The sequence below is a fragment of the Oryctolagus cuniculus genome, chromosome 5 (genome assembly GCF_964237555.1).
Source record: "Oryctolagus cuniculus chromosome 5, mOryCun1.1, whole genome shotgun sequence".
NCBI lineage: Eukaryota > Metazoa > Chordata > Mammalia > Lagomorpha > Leporidae > Oryctolagus > Oryctolagus cuniculus.
This window is the reverse complement of record NC_091436.1, coordinates 59,312,834-59,330,528: the sequence shown is the minus strand read 5'-3', so window position 1 is coordinate 59,330,528 and position 17,695 is coordinate 59,312,834. Positions and strand designations below refer to the sequence as shown.

The following is a 17,695-nucleotide window of genomic DNA, read 5'->3' as shown; positions in this document are numbered from 1 at the left end:
CATAACATTCATAACAGAAGCCATTTGGCCTTTGGAGGCCATGAAAATGGCTTCAGCACAGATAGAATGTGATGGGGAGAGCAGAGTAAGACAGAGAGCTGTCTTTTGTGCTCAGGATACAGGTAAGAAACTGTGGTTTGCCTCTTAAGGTAATAAAATACTCATTGTGATAGAGTAATTGCTTTAGAAAAATGAATTCTGATCGTCTGGCTGATCCTATAAGGATCAGAAGATAGACAGTGGTTATCTGGTCTGTGCACTACTACCTTAACCTCTCCCCAAAACTCCTTCGTTGTTTCCCTTAGCACTCCCAGGTGATGACCAAGACAAAAGTGCAATTTCCTAAATTCCTAGGATATGGCCAAAAATATCATCAGACAGGGAACAGGAAGCATAAAAATATCTTTCAGGAGAGCACCAATTGTTTAAATATTTCTAGCTCGTGTTTGGAGCTGTTGCAGAGGTGCTCAGGGCATCAGTATCTCTGTGCAATCAGTAACGTGTGCTGGCCCAAGGCAAGTGTGTATATGGCTGGGAAACTTCCTCCGAGACACTGATTTGAATAAGATTTAGGGTAATATTTTGGAGACTTGTCTTGATTTCGAATAATAATTTGAGAAGCTCCAGCATAGTGATTCCCAAATATTTTAGAGCAGGGAAATTTTTTAAAAAAATCTGAAATTTCATGTGAGTTCATCCATAAAACAAATAAAAATGAAGATGCCCCGGTTGAAGGAAGTAAGGTCACAGCCCCTTGCTGCTCACCCTCCCCTCTCCATCCCACATCGAATCCAAAGCATGTCCACAGAGTCCCAGCCTGAAAGTCTCTAATTTAGTAGGTCTGAAGTTAAAAGGTCCCTGCAGAGACTTTTCCCATGATTTAACAAATCTCTATAAACATCAGCAGCATCTTTGATTTCTCCCTTATCCTTGTCAGCTTGGTAGAACCTTGGCAATGATCCCAACATTTGTTCTCTCTTTTCTAGGCTACTGGCCATCAACCAAATGCAGGTCCTTCTTGCTCTCTCCTGGACAGTCACCAATGCATGACATAGGTTATCCTCATTCAGGCTCTCTGTTGCCTACCGACCAATTCAGTAGCCTGTTTCCAGATTCATGTTGACAAAGCACAATTCTCATTGTGTTTCCCATCTGCTCTGAAATCTTCATTTCTTCCTTGTTGTCCAGTACCAACTGGGACTATTTCTCTCTTAAAAGAAATCCTGTCTCTTTGCCCTCACTCATTCTATTCCCCAAGTTTGCTTTCTTTTCCTCGAAGATTCAACTGAAATCCCACCTTTCGGCCAGTGCCGCTGCTCACTTAGCTAATCCTCTGCCGGCGGTGCCATCACCCTGGGTTCTAGTCCCAGTTGGGGCACCAGATTCTGTCCCGGTTGCTCCTCTTCCAGTCCAGCTCTCTGCTGTGGCCCGGGAAGGCAGGGGAGGATGGCCCAAGTGCTTGGGCCCTGCACCCGCATGGGAGACCAGGAGGAAGCACCTGGCTCCTGGCTTCAGACCGGTGCAGAGCTGGCCATAGTGGCCATTTGGGGAGTGAACCAACGGAAGGAAGACCTTTCTCTCTGTCTCTCTCTTTCACTGTCTAACTCTGCCTGTCAAAAAAACAAAAAAAACAAAAACAAAAACAAAACAAAAAAAAAAAACCACCTTTTCTATGAAGTCACCAGGGCGTTTCCCACCAAGAGTAAACGTTCCTTCTAAAGTCTTCAATAATTTTTATAACAATTTAGTTGTATAACATCACCAGTGTACATGTCTTATCTCTTTTGATGAATTTTATTCATCTTTGTAGGATACTGGCAGTTGCTGAGAGAACAGGTACCTTTTTGCTAAATAAGAGAGAAAAAAATGTTGGTGTGGGTCAATCAGATGTACCTGGACACCTAAGGAATACAATAAGGTGGTAATATAAGACCTGACATACTATTTTCTATATTTCAAAAATATAGGATTAAATATAATAGTGACATATCCATAAAAATGTATAACTAAAAGTAAATGATAGGCCGGTGCCACGGCTCAATAGGCTAATCCTCCACCTGCGGTGCCGGCACCCCGAGTTCTAGTCCCGGTCGGGGCGCCGGTTCTGTCCTGGTCGCTCCTCTTCCTGTCCAGCTCTCTGCAGTGGCCTGGGAGTGCAGTGGAGCATGACCCAAGTCCTTGGGCCCTGCACCCGCCTGGGAGACCAGGAGAAGTACCCGGCTCCTGGCTTCCGATCAGTGCAGTGCGCCGGCCGCAGCGCGCCGGCCGCAGCAGCCATTGAGGGGTGAACCAATGGAAAAAGGAAGACCTTTCTCTCTGTCTGTCTCTCTCTCACTGTCCACTCTGCCTGTCCAAAAAAAAAAAAAAAAAAAGTAAATGATAAATTTTTCTTTTGGTCTTATTTAAAATAGAGTGATATCACTGATTAAGTTATTTATCAGAAGTTTTACTTTGCAGTTATGCATTACTTTGCTTGATTAAAAATGAGTTACTATTCAATATATTTCATTTGATAGATGCTATAGACTGAATATGCTTCCTCACGTTTCATATGTTGAAGCTGTAACCCCCAATATGACTATATTTGTAGGTAGGACCTCTGAGGAGATAATACAGGTTAAATGAGAGCATAGGAAAGGATTTCAATGCAATAAAACTGTTTTCTTTATAGGAAGAGGAAGAGTTATCAGAGTCCTAACTCTCCACGTGTTTACAGAAGAAAGGTCATGTAAGGACACAGCAAGAAGGTGGCCATTTGCAAGCCGGGAAGGGAGTCCTCACCAGCTGACCCTGCCAGCACCTTGCTCTTGGACTTCTGGTCTCCAGAACTGAGAGAAAACAAATTTGTGTCTGTTGCTAATACCGCACCCAGTCTAGGGTATTAGCAGCCTTATCTGGCTAAAACAGCAGATGAAATGTTTCAAAATGCAAGGCTGGAGGAAGAAGAGAAATAGTAAAATGTGTGAATTTAAAGCACTTTGATACACCCCTCACCACCACCACCCCTGCGTTCCAGTTTACAATGGATTTCACAGCCGACCAATGTCACAGGCATTCTCCTAGTCCAGGAGGGCACAGACTGCTTGAGTCCATCCCGGTTAGAATCACTGATGTCTTGAATGGTACCTCTGAGAATTGGGCTCTTCCTCTCTTGTGCTGAATGAGTTAACTCATTTTTTTCAGACATGTTCTATATAGTGCTTGGTAATAGCTAGAAAAGGAGCTAGAAGGCTAAGTTTCTGTTAGGTCTGACTTGAATCCTCTCTGTTGCTCAACTTCCTTTCTTTTTCTATTGTAATTTGTAGAGAAACAGTTTAAAAGGCACACTGTTTCTAAACCTTCACTAGGTTTTCCTGTGATTGACATACTTTGTCTAATCACTTCCCCTGCAGTCTTGTTTTTACTGTAGTTCAAGCTCTTTCCTCATCCTTTTTGAATTCTTTTAAGTTGTAGGTCCACAAAATAGACTTGGAACTCTACTAAAAAATTAATGAGCAGCATAGCTGGAGACCCACAATTATACACACATCTAGAACTTGTGTCAAGTTTTATTCCTCTCATGTCTAAGGAAGAACTTCCCAGTGTGACTGAGATGGTAGATGCAGTTTACTCTATAACTTTAAAATTTAAAGGAAAGTCAAAGCTTCAACATACCACTAATTTAAATGTTATTTACAGGCTCATTATCTGTTAAGAGCTCTCTTGCCTTCCTGGTTGGAACTGAGAAACTTTGGTAGCTGAGCTATTGCTGAGGCACTCTGAATTTTGAAACAGATGGTATGGGGGTCATTGCAACCCAGAGGTTAAGAGTGTGAAGCCAGATTTCCCAGCCATGGGTTTAAGTTACTCAACTGCTATATGACCCAATTTCCTCATCTGGGTTATATTACTGCCTTTCTCACAGGGTTATGATGAAAAATAAAATAATTACTAGTACTCATAAAATGCTTAGAACAGTATGGACACAGAAAGTGCTAATCAAGAGTTCAGTTATTCAAGTTAAAAGGATCTTGGGAATCAACCAGTACACTGACACCAATGGGTTAGAGCACAGGGGTACTTTAAGGCTGTTATATAGTAGTAGTCTCAGGGTTGAGGCTGTGTCAGTGTGGCCTGGAGCCTGCCATGAGTACAGGATGCCTGCTCTGATACAGAAGGAAGCACACATTATGATGTGAAAGCACATTCCTGCAGATATCAGACCCTCTAGAAAAGTGCCCATTGCAGGAACACTGTTTCCGTTCCCATTTTGGGAAATTGGCCCTTCCGTCTCTCATTATCTTCTCAGTTCACACTACATTCTACACACTACATCCTGCACTCCCTGGAGACACATTACCTGATCAGGATGATTCCCTTGCTAGCAACCAAAATATCACTGTCCCACCCTTTTCAGAAGAGTCTGAGCAACATCCTATTTTCAAGCAAATTCCGTAGTATGCTCTTCCCCTGCCTCTCCTCCCTCAAGGATACAGAGTCTCCAGGGGTCTCATTTCCTGTCTCAGTGTGTAGGCTACCAATGCTGGGAAGGGTTAAGTGGCAGCTGAAAATCTTTTATGTCATTCCATGTCTTTTCTCAAAACATCTTAATCTGTGCATGTCATAGGCTGTGTATTCAGGAAGTGATATTACCTTCTCAGCTCCTTCTGGGGCCTGGAACAACAGCTGGCTTTGGGGCTTTTTTATTCTTTTTTAAATTTTTAGTGCTAGTGTCTTATACCTGGGTGAGCTGTGAGCCCACTCACCACCAAACCTCACCATGGTTTGCTTGGCTTTACTTTTTTGCCCCTACTCTCCATAATTACGTAAAAAATACCTTCCTTTTCCTGGGTTTACAATTTTCTCTATATCCAATTCAAGCTGTAGATGCTGACTACAGAGAGGATCCTGAAATTCTGTAGCCCTAACACATGCCCAGGTGAGGCTCATGCTGTCATCTTTGCACCTCACTATAAGTAGCAAAGTTTTAAAGCCCTCTTCCCTGTAGCCAACAACAATTAGGGCATTCACACACCTTGGCAGGTTCCCTCACACACTGACAGTTTTGGCTTCCAGTTCACCGAAGATATTTGCTTCCAAATGATGTGTCCTGCCCAATCTAGAGCCAGATTCCAAGTTTGGCTTTTTCTTTGCAGTATCATTATGATTTGGTGGACAATGGTGTTCTGTGTGATATAATGTGATGATTTCAGTTGGTGCTTATAATGAATCAATGTCTGTCTCCCAGTCTCCTCCCTGGACCCTATGCCACTTGGCACTTAACTATTATGAACTGACTTGTGTCTCCCCTTAGTAGTGTGTCTCTTCCATTGTCATATTTTATTATCTTTCTGTAGTGGAGTTTCCTGTTTAGGGTCATCCTGAAGAGTCTAGAAAAGTAGGTGGCAGGAACATTTATAGGTCACACCTTAGACACACTTAGGTGTTTGTTGCTAATGCTTTCTCAGAAACCCCCTTGCTGTGTCACCTTGGATAGGCTCATTTCCATGGCCGGGCTGGTGCCCTGACCTGCAGGTTATCATCAGCCCCATATCTGGAGTTAGGAACAGGGAAAATTACCCCTATTAAAATGCTTCCCCCTCCACTCTCCCCAGCAGTTCAAGAACCTGTTTTCCTCAGGCTCTAGACTCCATTAGCTTAAGGTTTTTGATGAGGATGACAACTATTACTATATGATTCTGTTCCTTAACTTAGGTCCCCTTTAACTTGTATACACTTGGTTTATTAGACAATGGTAGACTTTTGTCCCTAGAAGTAACCATGTTTTGGTTGCTGTGGTTGTTTTTCATATAGAGAAACTGAGGCGCCAGGAAGTGAGGGACTTGACCTGACAAACATCATCTGGTGGTTAGTGACAAAGACAAGGACCATTGTAGTCAATTCCAAATGCAGTCTAGCTCTATTTAATTCTGTGAGAATCTCCTACAGATAATTCATCTTAGTGATAAATAAAAACAATAAAGCATAAAGTGGATAATCATATATTAGAAGTAAACAATTTCCCATTAAAAGCTATCTAGACACATTCATGTCGTGACCTGTGGTTCCGATGCTAAGGATGATTAAGTCCACTGAAACAATCAGAAAGAACATAAGGCCAAAAGTCAGAAGATCCAGTCCCTAATAAGCTTTGTGTCCTTGGGAGGAAGCACCCCAACCTCCACTCTCTCTCAGCTAAGTCTCCTCAACTACAAATCAAGAGGGCTGAATCTCTAAACTTCCTTTCTAGATCTAACACTCTCCGACTTCCTTGATTTGTTGTTTCATCCTGCAAGGTATACATCTAATGATAACCTCCCATTGGCTCTGCATCCAAATGTGTCTCCTCTGTGCTGAATTCTGTGCTGCACCAGAGGCTCAAGGCTTGTCTCTGAGGAATGGAATTTCAGGTGTCTACTGGCATTGACCAGGAAAGGGCAATTGCAGGGAACAACGTAGAATGAGGTGATTATTCATGCAATATGCTGACACAGCAGCCTGTCTCCAAACATCCACACTTTGTCCAGCCTGCAAATAACCAGCATTTAGCACCTCATCTGGGACATGGGGATTGAGACAGCCAATCTGCTGCTCCCAGGACTCATGGCAGATCAGCAGGAAGAGAGCACGCTTAGCTTGTCCAGTTGTATCACTGTCTATTAAGAGGAAACACACAACACCATGACCGTGAAGCTTGAAAGTCACTGTGGACTAATGCTGCTGTGGAAGAGGCAGCTTACCACGATTTTAAGCCTTGAATTTGTGCTGTGATTCTAGATGATTCTAGAGTCTCAGCATTCCAAGATCTGAGGCTCATTAGAAAGGTCTCTTGCCTCTAGCTGGTTGTCTATATTATTCATTCATTTGGGCTGACATTTGGCTTCCAGAGCTGCTTAGTTCAGTATGACATACTGCAGTGCACTTTGTACACAGACAACAGTATTCCATGTAGCAGTCACATCCTCAATGCCAGCTTTACTGAAGACCTCTTTGATCCCTAGAGTCTCTGATTTCCTTTAACACAATCATGTCGCTCCAGCTAAGGGAGGGGATAGTTTAATCCGTACCACGCTCAAGGGCCCTGTTAGCTGATGAGTGCATGGATTCCTGTCCCAGTCTCTAAGAGATTTGTGCTAGTGCACAGGCTGTTAATGTAATGAGATTTCGCTAACTCACCAATTCTCATGGAGTCATAACTGTAGATACTTCACTCCATTTAGGAAACACAGCATTTCTAGCTTCAGCCAAAACACAACATAAAAGTCCTGGGAGCGAAAAGACATCATTTTGCATTTTATACCGAGTACATCTGCTCACCACTCCCCTAGATTTTTTTTTTAATAACAGAACTTGTTTCTTTATGTGTTTTTTCTTTATGCAGAGGACTTGGGCTTGAATATGGAAATTTTCCCACTACCATTCATCCTTGGAATGTTGTTTCCCCCAAGTTTCTCATGATAAAAAGACTCAGATTCAGGGCTGAACTGCTGGCAGCTGAATTTCATTAAGGCTTTTGATGGGAAACTTAAGTTGGAATTACAAACATCTGTGGTTAAACTTCCCTTTAGTAAACCATTTCCCAGAATTTAACTTTACCACACTAGGACAAAAAAGAAAAAACAGTTGAAAAAAAGAATGCTGCTCTTTTGGAAATACAGGAGTAGAAATTTAAATATTCTTCTGGATGGTCACTATATTTCAAGGACCTAGACCTAGGCGATTTATTTGTTTTAGAAAACAAATAGTTATTTATAGATGCTGTTTTTGAGCTCAAAGCATGCACTGGCAATCTGATTTTAATGGTTTATAACCAATCAAATGTCTCAATTATTCCTGACCATTATTATATAAAATATGGTTACTATGAACAAAGAAACATCCTAAATGAGGGGAATATTTCTGACATTTATTTCAAGAAACTGTGATAAATCTGATTAGAAGATTTGTGAAAAAAAGAGATCATTGTCTTTGTCATGTCAAAAGTGATGGGGTTTTGTTTACTTTTTCTAGAGATTTAAAAAAACTCTTCATTTCTTTTAACTGTTCAGATCAGTCAATTGTTAAGGAAAGGTTGTTTAATGAACATTAAAGAGAAGAATTATAAAACTAAACTACAGCCTCCTTCTGCAATGTTGGATAATCAGTAATTTTGTAAGCAAAAGTTGAAAGTCAGGGTGGGCACTTGACCTAGCCATTAAGCTGCCAGTTAGAATGCCCATGTCCATGGGGCCGGCACTGTGGCTCAGTTGGTTAATCCTCCACTTGTGGTGCCAGCATCCCATATGGGTGCTGGGTTCTAGTCCTGGCTGCTCCTCTTCCAGTCCAGCTCTCTACTGTGGCCTGGGAGTGCAGTGGAGGATGGCCCAGGTCCTTGGGCCCTGCACCCGCATGGGAGACCAGGAAGAAGCACCTGGTCCTGGCTTTGGATCGGCGCAGCGCTGGCCTTTGTGGCCATCTGGGGAGTGAACTGATGGAAGGAAGACCTTTCTCTCTGTCTCTCTCTCACTGTCTATAACTCTACCTGTCAAAAAAAAAAAAAAAAAAAAAAAAAAAGGAATGCTCATGTCCTGCATTGGAGTGCCTGGTTTGGACACCCACCTCCAGCATCTGGATGCTAGATGCTTGTTAATGTGGACCCTGGCAGGCAGAGATGACAGCCAATGTAGTTAGGTCCCTGCACTCAAGTGGGAGACCTGGACTGAGTGCCCATCTTTCACCTCTTGACTCAAGTTGGCAGTTGGCAGCATTTGGGGAGTGAACCAATGGACGAGAGTTCTGTATTTCTGTATCTCTCTCTCTTTTTTTAAAGATTTATTTATTTATTTGACAGGTAGAGTTACAAAGAGTGAGAGAGAGAGAGAGAGAAAGGTCTTCCTTCCATGGTTCACCCCCCAAATGGCCGCTACGGCCGGCACTGTGCCAATCCGAAGCCAGGAGCCAGGTGCTTCCTCCTGGTCTCCCATGCGGGTGCAGGGCCCAGGCACTTGGGTCATCCTCCACTGCACTCCCAGGCCACAGCAGAGAGCTGGACTGGAAGAGGAGCAACCGGGACTAGAACCCGGTGCCCATATGGGATGCCGGTGCTGCAAGCAGAGGATTAGCCAAGTGAGCCACGGCGCCGGGCCCCTCTGTATCTCTCTTTTTCTCAAATAAATTTTAAAAATTGAAAGTCATCAAATTCACAGAACAAAAAGATTTCGATAATAAAATACTTTAAACAAGATTCTATAATTCTTTACTGACACACAGATGTAGATAATAGAAGAGAAGGAAATGGGGACAGAATGAGACAACTGAGGGCTAATTTTGTTTTAGGTAGCTGTACTTTTTCATTTAAATTTTCACAACAATCTTGTGAAGCAAAATAATTTCTATTATTTATAATCAAAGGAACTGAGCCTCAAAAGATTAATTTGTCCAAAGTTAAAGAGCTGAAGTGGAACTCACATCACGTCTATATGCCCATAAGCTCATATCCTGCTTCTGAGGAAAGGTTAATTTCAAATACTGTAAGGTAGAGGCTGCAAATAAATATCCCTTGGGCTGAATCTGGCCCTTAGATATACTTAGCCTACAGGGAATTAAAAAAAATGAGTCAGCAATTTCACTTAAGAATTCAGATTCTCTTTTCCTTTGAAAAAAGTCAAACAAGAAAAAAAAGGGGTGGGGGAGAGTAAGCATTGTGGTGCAATGGGGTAAGCCACTGCTCAGGACACCCATATCCCACATCAGAGAGACTGGGGTCCAGTCCAGTCTTGGATTCTAATCTAGCTTCGTGCTAATGTACCTGAGAGGCAGCAGATGATGGTTCTGTCCGTACTACTCATGTGGGAGACCCTGTTAGAGTTCCTCATTCCTGGCTTCAGTTTGGTTCAGCTCTGGTTGTTGCAGGTGTTTGGGTAGTAAATCAGTACATGGAAGAACTCTCTCTCTCTCTCTCTCTCTTCTCTCTCTCCTCTATGCATCTGTGTCTTTATCTCTGTTGCTCTGCCTTTCAAATAAATACCAATAAATCAACTTAACAAAAAACAAGCAAAATAAAACATCCAAAGACCTGGCAATGCATCCAAAGTGATAGCTGGCCTTTGGGAAGAGGCATCCCTTTCCTTCTTCTCCTGTTATTTAGGTCCCCAGAACTCATACGATGCATTCCTTTGACTGTACTATAAGAATATACATTTTAAAACTTTCTCTGAACCATACCACCCAGCAATTTCCTTTCTGGGTATATGCTTCAAAGAACTGAAAGCAGAGACTCAAATACTTGTACATCAATGTTCATAGCAGCAATATTCACAATAGCCAAAAGGTAGATAAACCCGATGACTCATGTCTATTGATAGATGAATGGATAAACAAAATGTGATACATTTGTTCCTAAAATAATTTTTATTTTTATTTTATTTATTTGAAAGTCAGCAAGACACAGGAGAGACAGAAACAGAGATCTCTCATTCCCTAGTTCACTCCTCCAATGCCCACAAGGACCAATGCTGGGCCTGGATGAAGGCAGGACCTGGGAACTCAATCTAGGTCTTCTACATGAGTGTAAGGTCCCAGGTAAACTGTGTATTAGCAGGAAGTTGGAATGGGAGTAGAGCTGGAACTTGAACCCAGGTACTCTGATGCAGAATGTAGGCATCTCAAGTGGCATTTTAACTGCTACACCAAATGACTGCCCCATCACAGAATAGTATTCAGTCTTAAAAAGGAGTGCAATTCTGAATACACGCTACAACAGGGCTAAAGTCTGAAGATGTTACGCTAAAACTGAAATAAGCCAGACACACCATGATAAATACTGTATGACTGTGCTTATGTGAGATACCTAGAGTAGTCAAATTCATAGAGACAGAAAGCAGAAGGTAGATTGTTGGTTGCCAAGGCTGGGAGGGGGTATTAATAGGAAATTCTTGTTTAATGGATTTCCATGTGGAAGATGAGAAAGTTATGAAGATGGATGGTGGTGATGATTGTATAAAAATGTGAATGGACTTAATGTCATTGAACACCTGAAAAAGGTTAAATTGATAACATTTATGGTGATTATATTTTATCACATTAAAAAACACTTCCCACTTCCTCTGAGTGAACTGGAAAACTCTTGTGCTCTAAGGAATGGGATTCTATATTTTCCAGAAATTTTATAACAAATTCTATACAGTAAAGCCTGCACTCTTTAGATGTACTCTTTGAATTCTCTGCTAATGGAAATCAGCATTCTAATGTAGGCTGTAGCCTCGTCTGCAGGAAACATGCTGGATTATAAAGGAAAATAGGATACAAGAAAATTCCACAGTTAAAAAAATGACTGCCTATCAGGAGAGCCTTTGGTAAACTGGGAAAATAGAATGGAATCTGGAAACCTGGACAAAGTTTACCATCATCAACATCAATTTATTCATCTTTAAAAGGAGTATAATTTTCACTATTGAGTACTAATTTAGATAATACATGTAGTTTCATGGGACATAGTAGAAATCAACAAAGTGTTACTTTTTTCCTTTTATACATGAATAGTTTAAAAAGCAGTTATTAGAAAAGGAAAGAGGAAAGGGAAAAGGAAATTATCTCACTTCATTGATATTCCTAAGATTTTACACAATGTGTGCTACTCATGTAGCAAGTGCTGCATAAAAGATTTTGAATGGCATGTTTTATTTCTTCACTTTAAGAAATCCCCAAACTGACTGAAATTTTCCCTGGGTAAACTTCTATTTGACCAGTCATTTCTTTCTAGACACTCTTATACAGCTGCACTGCTTTTATGTACTCCTTCCTAGCTGTGCCACTGAGCAGGTAGGCAGCCTGTGCTTCAGTTTCCATGTTTGTGAAGTAAATTAATAATGATATCAGTCCCATTCACTTATAATAAAGGTTAAAGGAAACAATTCATGGGCAATGCTTCCATCACTGTCCAGCAGGTGGTAACTACTCAAGGAGTGACAGCGACAAGCCACTGCCATGACTGTTTTCCAATCCTTCTAAAATACATATTTAAAACACTTCTTTGGTGTTTGTTGATCACTCCAGATCTTTATCTGGAGTCAACCTTTACCAACATTACCTCCATGGTACCTAGTTTGTAGCCACTCTTACAGAACGGTAATTCACTCTGCTTTATATGATGGCTATGTATATTTTTTCTTTCTAAGATTGCTTATCTCTTAGGGTAGGTGTGGGACTACACCTTCTTTTAATCCCTCCTAGTGCTTATTTTATTGCTCTATTCAAGGTAAAGCTTCCAACTTGCTCATTGAATGAAAAGTGAATAAAATAATATCTGCATACAGGAAAGTCAAATTTCCTAGTCAAATAGTTGGACTAGAAGTATAGAACGACAGGCCAGGCCAGTAACTGGAGGTCCTTATGGTAGCCTCCCTTCTCAAAGTAGGAGACCAAGAAAAATAAAGAGAAAGCAGATATTGAAATAGACCTAAACAGTGTCTGAATAACCGTTCCTCAATCCCTCCACAGCAGGGACTCTAGCAATGTGTTGGGGAGTGAGATTGCATATCAACAGGGAAGTCAGCAGAGCTAGTGATCTTCTTAGTGCCTGGTTTAAAATAGCAGGTCAGTCAGGTTTCCTTGGAGGGAAGTTAACACAACAGTAATGACAATAGCAGCAAAATGTATTGTTAGGAAATAAAGTCCTGTTTTCTTTTCTCACATGAATTTGTTCAGTATGGTCAATAATTTCCCTTATTTTCTCATCTGTCTATCAAAGCAGTGACAGCACTGCTGTCCCCCTCCATCACCTCCCAGTTGGCCCTTTCAGCAGGATCCTTATCCCATCTAATCCTCAGAGTCTGTGTGTGGCTCCTTCCTAACCACCACTGTCAATCTCTAATCTAGTGCTCTTGACCTTGTTTAACTCCTACTTATTTTCAATGAGCAAGAGTCTTTCTTCCCAAGGACATAGTGGTACTGGCTCCATGGAGGGGAGGTAGTTCTTCCTCTCCATTGCTGCACACATCCTCAGTGATTCTGCCAATTTTAATTGGTCAAGAAGAGATAGACTCCTGGCTGCTCCGCTTCCATTCCAGCTCCCTGCTAATGTGCCTGGGAAAGCAGCGGAAGATGGCCCAAGTGCCTGGGCCCTTTACCTATGTGGGAGACCCAGATGAAGCCCCTGGCTTCTGGCGCCTGTCTTCTGACTGGCCCAGCTCTGGCAGTTGTGGCCATCTGGGGAGTGAACCAGCAGATCCAAGTCGTCTCTGTCTCTCTTTGTCTCTGTCTCCGTCTCTCTCACTCTGTGTTTCTCTGTCTCTCTCCTTCTCTCTGTAATTCTGCCTTTCAAATAAAATAAACAAATGTTTTTTTAAAAAAGAGACAGAGATCTGCCTAGCTTTACTTGCTGTAGTGTGTGTGATAAAATGAGCATACATCCCTTTCTTAAATGTGAAATATTAGACTAATGAGGATGCTTACTGAAACAACCTAGACGCCCCAGTGCCCACACTCACCTATGGAGAATCACTATTCTCCCCATAAACCCAGCAATAATGGTCTCAGTAAATCGCTTGTCAAAAAGTACAAAGAAATTGGGAAAATTCTCCTCATAACCAGCTGAGAGCTACCCTTGGGTGTTTCTCTTTTCAAATTCTTTGCCTCCTGGGGAGGCTTGGGCTTGTTTCACCAGGAAAGGAGGGGCTTCCTTCTTGGGCAGCCAGTGATCTCCACGCTTTTCCTCTGCGTATGCCATACTTCTGTAGCTCAGCTTTCCCCAAGCACCACAGCAGGCCAGAGTCCATGTTTCTAGCTGAGGGCCCAGAGGTGCGGAGGACAAAAGCCTGCTATCAGGGAGTTTGGGAGAACCACAGGCAGGCGCTTAGCCAAATACCTCCCACTGCCCCATGCTTGCCTTAGTATTTGTCTTCCTTCCCTTTGAAGGAGAATTGAGGAATAATCATTCATATCAATCCAATGCAAATAAAGCCAGTCTATTTTTAGAACATCCTCCCATCCACAGTTTGGACCTCTCCCATAAATAAGAAGTCTGTGGTCTCTCTCTCTCTCTTTCTCTCTCTCTCTCTCTCTCACACACACACACACACACACAATCTCCTGGACCAATCCAGTGAAGTAGTTGTACCATGTTATTAAATTTCACAAATATATTTGAGCCAAGGTCTGCTTACTGGCAATAAAAGGCATGGGAAACCTGCTGGTGTGGTGTTGGGATTGCTATGGGACCACAGGCTAACTGGAGGCATTATGTGAAAATATGCAGTGGGAACATAATTACATCAATCCCACCCTTTCAAAACCATATACTTTGGCCTTCCTGGAACAACTAGTATCTTCTTTCTTTTTCCCTGAACCAAAGGCCTCAAGTGACATTTTGAACCTATTAGACTATGACAATTCTACAAATTTAACTCTTTACAGGACATTGTTGCTGGCTGGAAGAAAACAGACGAACAGAGCTAGAGCAGTAATGAGTAAAATAACACCATTGAAAACATAAAGTAATAAGGGTGTCTTTTAGACCTACAATCCACATATTTTTACAGTCATAACCCTGAGCATATGAAAACACTCACACTATCGCACTATATCAGGCACCCTCTATGTTTTATCTCATTTTACTATCACAACTGTATGAGGTATGAAGTAGACAACAATAGCTTCTTTAATCCTCAGTTTCTTTATCTGTAATTTAGGCAACTATAGGTCAAGGAGTCTGAAATTTAACTTGGGACCATCTGGCTGAAAGCCTGCCATCTAAACACTCTGCTATGACATCTGCCTATTTTTCCACTGAATACACAAGCATAGAAGAAATTGCTAATTTTAAGGTATCCTAAAACGCAAACAATTATTTTCTTAATTTGTGTTATAGGATGGAGTTAACAAGAACAACAACAAAACCAGTTGTGTATGTGTTTGTCTCTTTAGATTAAACAAAAATAAAAATGCCTGGATAAATTTGAATTTTTACTACGGATATATTCTATGCAATATTTGAGACATGGCCAAAATTCATTGTTTATCTGAAATTCAGATTTATTTGTGCCTTCTGTACTTTATCTGCCAATCTTAGTCATAAGTGAAGCATGTCACTCAGGGGCTTCCCAAGCTCAAAGCAACAGGTGGGGATGACGTTTTCCTGCAGTTCATTCCAAGACTGCAGAGAAGGCAGCCTTCCATTGTGCGGTGTCTCCCTGGTCTGGCCTCTCCCCAGTGCCTGGGTGGGAGGTTGATCCATAGCCATGCCCCCTTTTTCTCATGGAGGTTACATTTTGCACCACAGTGAGAACTTGGGAAACTCTGGCCTCCTCATCCTCCCAGTTTAGGGAGCAGGGTAGGCCTCACTCTGAAGAAGGACCATGTCCATGTGCCTTGTTTTTAATCATTAATAATCAACAATTGAAGCTATATCAACAATAAGTAGAGTTAATAGCAATAGTCCAGAGCTGGGTGGTTTTGGAAATAGTGTCGATTTGCGTAACTGTTTCAGTTGTGCGGTTGCTGTACCCATAGCATGTGTGTGTGTGTGTGTGTGTGTGTGTGTGTGTGTATGCGTGCGCTGTCAGATCAATTCCTCCTTCCTTTCCCATGAACTTAGGTGACTTCATTTTCCTCCTGCTTAGCATCTCCCACGCACTGGCCTTGCTGGTGTCTCTCTAGGCTCAGGGAGCTCTTAAATCACTCTGGGTTCACCTACCCTGGCCAAGTTTCTACGCTTTGGCTATGTTTGCATCTTAAACCCTCCTGAGAGGTTCAAGCAGAAGAAGTCGTTGGGATGAACGTATCATCAACCGCACATCGCACATCCTGATCCTTCTTATTTGGGGGTGATGACTGATTCACTCTGCTTCTGGAATAATGGCAGGTTTCTGCTCTGTCTGCTGGGTAGTTTCCTAACAGCGTCCCTCACCCCCTCAAGCCTGCCCTGGGGCTGTAGACCTTGTGTCTATTTCAAGACAAAGGGTCGGTTCTGCCCTCCATCCCTACGAGGAGCAGGAAGCCAGTGACCGGGCAGACAGAGCAAGTGCTGTGGCCCCTGCCCAAATGCCTCCAGTGGGACACACAATAGTCACAGGCGCTGACAGCTGCTGCAGTCCAGGTGAGAGCCCAGCAGGAGACTCAGAGAGGACGCATGCATTGAGCCACTCTGAGTTGCAAAGACTCAACTTTGCAACACACCACGTCCAAATCAACTCAGTAAAACTCTTTCCAGTTTCTGAACTGCCCTAGTCAGTCCAGCCGAAGCCCTCACGGCAGAGGGGAGGGGAGAGAGAAAGGGGCGAGTGCGGCAGGGGTGGCGGGGCGCAGGTGCCCCAGCAGGGGTGTTAGTGGCAGGGACACTGTACCTCGACAGCAGGCGGCAGGCGTCCCGGAACCACGCGGGACTCGCTCGTCTCGGGCGGGTCTTGCCTGCCCACGGCTGAGCTCCCTTCAATGTCAAAAGGAAAAGCTCCGTCGTCCCCCGACGCCGCGCTGGAGCAGGCAGCGCCCCAGACGAGCCACAGAGGCAGGAGAGCGCGCCAGGCAGAGCCCCGAGCCATCCCTCCGCGGACCGCAGCGGGGCTCCTTGCAGGGAGGCGCTCGGGCTGCGGTTCTTCGGCGGCCCCCGGAGTGCGGCGCAGCCTGGCGTGGGTCACCGTCCCTGCGTCCGCGGTGTCCGGATGAGAGGAGCCCGGCAGCGACTTCGTCAAAAAAGGGAGAGTGAGAGTAAGCGTGTCTCTCTCTCTCTCTCTCTCTCTCTCTCTCTCTCTCTCTCCCTCCCTCCCTCCCTCCCTCCCTCCCTCCCCTCTATCTTCTCTCTCTCCCTCTCTTCCCTCCCCCACCCCGGAGGCTCTGGCTCCAGAACCTACAGAGAGACGGAGCCTGAAGTCAGCATTCAAAGGAGGTAGCGGGGAACGGAGGAGCCCCGCGAGCTCCAGCCGCCTCCTCCCGGGCAGGGTCAGGACTGCGGGCCGCGCGGCTCCGGCTCCCTTCCCACGCCCATCCTCGCCACTCCCTTTTCACCTTCCACCGCCAGGCCCTCCCACTCCAAGCTGCTTTTCTGACACCCAGGTCGGCCTTTCCCTGGCTGCCTCCCCTCCGGGCCCGGTTTCCAGTGATCCCCTCCCATACCCCCCAGGACTGCCAGATGAATATTCAGCTTTTGCGGTGGCTTCCTCCCAGGTCTTATTTATTTAGTCAAGGTGCCGGATGTTTCATTTATAGTTATCTAAATCTTTTATGTGGGCCCGCTGGTTTGCAGGAAAGTGGGTGGAAAAGGGGATCCGGGCCAGAGCCCCAGGCAGGCAGAGGAGCTCTGAGGACGCAGGAGGGGCAGGGTGCCCGCTTTCTAGAGCAAACTTTCTCGTGTGCTGGGGAGGGACTGCTGCCTCTTTGTGCTCCCATCTCGTCTGGAGAGAGCGGCTGGACACCCCTCTTCCTGCCCACAGTCCACACCCAGGGGGCTTGGGAGAAGAATATCTTTCACTACAGAGCTGGAAAATGACTTCATTACTCAAATGCATGAACTTTTATTTACAAAGAACATCTTGTTTTCAGCCTAAAGAGGTGCATTGTGAGGGACCTGAAACAAGGCTTGCAGTGTAAGAGCCTGTCAAATATACTGCCCACAGCCCCGACCTCTTCCTCTTGGCCTGCAGTCTCAAGCCTACAGCATCTGTCTGAATCCTGAAAGCTTTCCAAGGCTTTGGGAGTAAGTAGCTGGGCTACAGTTGGACCAGGGGCACTTCAGCAGACTGGCTGT

At 43.9% G+C, this 17,695-nt stretch overlaps 1 protein-coding gene across 6 annotated transcripts in view; it reads right to left on the bottom strand.

The window, feature by feature from the left end:
- The window catches only part of LAMA4 (laminin subunit alpha 4), a 150,444-nt gene extending 133,429 nt beyond the window's left edge, over nt 1–17,015 (bottom strand). For 3 of the 6 annotated variants that reach the window (XM_070073687.1, XM_070073688.1, XM_070073691.1), the window contains exons 1-2: nt 16,803–16,937; nt 16,299–16,634 (exon numbers count right to left, since the gene is read on the bottom strand). In XM_070073687.1, coding sequence (XP_069929788.1) covers nt 16,299–16,493 — 195 coding nt within the window. In that variant the 5' untranslated portion in view covers nt 16,494–16,634; nt 16,803–16,937. Of the gene's footprint in view, nt 1–16,298; nt 16,769–16,802 lie in introns of those variants that run through there. The other 3 variants (XM_070073690.1, XM_070073692.1, XM_070073689.1) reach the window with 3 other exon arrangements.
- Nucleotides 17,016–17,695: the final 680 nt, after the last annotated feature.